At 34.2% G+C, this 3,640-nt stretch overlaps 1 protein-coding gene across 1 annotated transcript; it reads right to left on the reverse strand.

Moving 5' to 3' along the window:
* Nucleotides 1-1,292: 1,292 nt before the first annotated feature.
* Nucleotides 1,293-1,745, reverse strand: LOC107474238 (uncharacterized). The gene has a single exon (XM_016093837.1). The coding sequence runs from the start codon at nt 1,743-1,745 to the stop codon at nt 1,293-1,295; it is 453 nt and encodes a 150-aa protein (XP_015949323.1).
* Between the last annotated feature and the right edge of the window lie 1,895 nt (nt 1,746-3,640).

Consider the following 3,640-nt stretch of genomic DNA (forward strand, 5'->3'; position numbering starts at 1 on the left):
CTACCCTGCTTCTCTGACCCGGATCCACGAGCCCACTGCTGACCCGGTCCGTCCTCGTCTCCGCTTTCTACATTCTGGCTTCTCTCATCAATGTCTCTAGGCCCAGATCCGCTAGGAGACACGGAGCCCAGCCCAGCCTCATTTCCGTCCCTTTGTTGGACTTGCACTCCACTCAGCTTGCCTTGGCCCTCACCTACATGGAGCATTTGGACTCCATTCAGCAGCCCATCAAACCAAAGTTCTTTCTCAAGCCAAAGGTTGAATGCCCCAACAGCTGCTTCCCGTTATTACTAACCTTGTGGGCCTCTCTCCTTTGTACAAACCCATTTGTCCCATCTCCACTGTTAAAATTCCTTAGCTGTTTGGACCCACTTCTTATTCCAGTGCATATCTGTGTAACCGTTTTCTCTTATTCACACTCTATACACTCATCAAAATCCCCCAAAATCAGCATTGTCATTAACACCCTTAAATTTGACCTGATCCGTCATTTGTTGTCCCTTCATTTCCATTAAATTTTTTTGATTGCAATCATTCAAAAAAATGTCTGTTGTGACCATTGTACCCTTGTCTTCACTACCGTCATAAGCTCGTGTTCTGATTAGGTCAACCGCTGGATCACACATTGCTGCCGTCAACAATATTTCTCCGCCTTGTGAACTAGCATTTGCACATATTGACTTCACGCTTGCGTCTTCCAAAAAGCATTCATCTTCATATATTGCATGCCCTATTTCCTTCACTAAAATATCAAAACCACTAGTTCCAACCGTGATATGAATCCTTTTCTTGATATCGTCAAAGACACAAGTATCAATTAACACTCTCCCAACACTGAAGGATAATGCAGACTTCGTCACATCATCGCATTTGATTACTTTACCCCATAAACCGCCTATTATGTTGAACGTCTCCACTGACCAGACATGTAAAGGCACTCCATGGCATTCTAACCATACTCTTCTAGTCTCACTACGTTCAGATTCCTCCTACCTCCAAACCCTATAAAAGAATTGTAAGAAGCTATTCATTTTGAAGGTAAACGCTTCCTCCGCATTCTTCACCGAATCGAACAGTAGAGCTTTGTACACATCAAGCTCTCTCACTTCAACAACATGGGGAAAGTTGTTGACGATGGCTCTCCGTAAAGCTTTGAAGTCCATCGGTCTTGTGGTTCCACCTACTAAACTCCTTAAGAGCCAAACGAAATTCTCTTTTGCTACTGGCACTTCAACCTTTTTCGTCCAACCCTTTCCGTGGTTATCCTTGACTGGTGTTATCTTCTTAATTTCTTAAACTCTTGTAGAACTTTCACCCTTCTCGAGCTGTCTGGTCTCCGCCTCAGATCTTGCCAAATCCCCTTTGCATCCTCCAGTGTTCTCTCCTCCCATAGCCCTTTTGTATTTGGCTTCACCTACGTAGATAACCTTCCCCCTTATCCTTGTATGATGCATCTCGGCTATGGCCTTTATCGCTCCCCCTTTTGTTGTATACCGTATAAAAGCAAACATATACACAGAACCATTTTTCAGCTTTCGACCCAGATAGATGTCGTTAATTCGTCCTGTCCAATGGAACAAGTGAAATAATTCCTTCTTTGAAACATCATTCGGTAGATTGTTGACAAAAATTGAAAAGGAAACGTTTTCCAAACGTTGGTACTCTTCTCGATTCCAAATCCTAGGATCTCGTTTCTGAAAATTTCTAGTTCTACCCCACTCAGTGTCCCCCCCTCTCTCTCTCATCTCTAATGATGAATTTGATTAGTTAACTTATGAACCGACTGCTTCCTTTCTTATTTTGAATCTCCTTTAATTTGGCTGAAATAAATAATTATACCCTTTTAGCCGATTTAGTTTCAAGCATGTAATTACTATTATTGTTTTTTTTTTACCAAGGATAGGAGATTCGAACTCATAACCTCTTAATTGAGTATGGAGAGACTATGTCATTTAAGCTATTACTCACGATTATTATTACTCTAAACTAAAGAAGAAAAATAAATGAAAAATAGGATATTAGATGTATAAAAAAACAAAGAAGAAGAAATCGATGATGATAAAGATTTATTACTAATTACAAATGATAACTTATATGTGGAAGTGCAAGTGACATTTCACTTATGTATGGGAATGGATCCTCTCAAATTTTTTTTTAAAGAATGAAATATAATCTCTAATTTTTAATATTTTTTCTCATATTTTTTTAGTCCTACCAATAAAATGTATAATAAAAAATCACATTTCATTCTTTCAAGTAAAAAAAAATATTAAGAGGATCCAATTCCCTTATTCATTTGACATTACACATTCGTAAACAAGATCTCGCGTATTCATTCATGGCACGATCATCTGGTACAAGAAATAAAATTTTTTAAATAAATAATTAATTAATTATATAAAAGAAAAAGCTAATCTTAACTTTCTTCTTAAATTTGAGAAATATGCATGAGATCATATATTTAAACTATATGGTAATTATGGGATTTTTTAAAATAAAAAAAAAATCATTTCCAAAAACACGTCATTTCAACTTTAATTTCCAGAATGCGTTTTTTAGGATGAGTTCACCCAAACTTTCAGCGAAATTTCACTCAAATTCTCCCTAAAAATTTGGTTGAGAATGAAATTCAAATTTTTAAACCATTATCATCGTCTTTAATGGTATATAAGAGTATACAAAAATATACAAACAACAAACATAACTTTTTCAATATCGCTGGCGCTAATGACAACTATTATCATCGTCTCCATAAATATACAGGTATACAGAAATAAGCATATTTAACCAGAATTTTTTCTATTATAAGTAAAAATACTGTCATTGTTAATTTTTTAACTTTTTTTCTCACCTAATTTGATATTTATAAAAATACATAATGAACTTTGTTAGAGATTCAGACAAAACTCTATTAAAATAATTTTTAATTTATTCCAAAAAAACCCGCAATTATATAACAATAATAAGAATGAAAAGAAAATAGAAAGTAAAAGTATGAATATATACCTAATTTGTCTTCAATGGATTTGGACAAAGCACAAGCTACAATGCAGTGAGAATCATCGTTAAGATGAAAGGATGTCAAATGATGTATACAATCGCTTATACATAGACCTAGGCACAGTGCCAAAAAAAACGGATTTCGTTTTTGTAAAGCGCATTTCAAGACACATTTGCCATGACAAATAAGTTTTTTAAATTTAAAGTCCGGCTCAAAATTTTTTGTTGTAGCAATATTTTCGCCTTGTACCAATACTAGCATAGTTATAACCACTATAGCAACAAAATTTTTCATGTCACAAGATGATGCCATAGCACTTTCTTAACTTTCTTATTGGGTGTAGCACTAATTCTAATTTTTTGGTTGTTTGAATGCTAGTGACATGTATGTACTCAATTTATAGGTGGACAAAGGTATATCTTTTAATAACCTTTTATTGTTATTTATGTAAAAAATTAATTAGTATAAATGGCAATAAATATTTTTAAGAAATGAATTAGCTTTGTGAATTGAACAAATTAATATCCAGATATTTTTTTCTATTTATGTTTTCTATATCTAATATCATTGTGTGCATATAAAAAATTAGTCACAAAATCAGTCATTTGTATAAAATACATGTTATAATATAAAATATAT

The sequence above is a fragment of the Arachis duranensis genome, chromosome 2 (genome assembly GCF_000817695.3).
Source record: "Arachis duranensis cultivar V14167 chromosome 2, aradu.V14167.gnm2.J7QH, whole genome shotgun sequence".
Lineage (NCBI taxonomy): Eukaryota > Viridiplantae > Streptophyta > Magnoliopsida > Fabales > Fabaceae > Arachis > Arachis duranensis.

Excerpts from the sequence above, each read along its gene's own strand:
- LOC107474238 (XM_016093837.1), bottom strand. The coding sequence starts at position 1,745 with ATGAGAGAGAGAGGGGGGGACACTGAGTGGGGTAGAACTAGAAATTTT.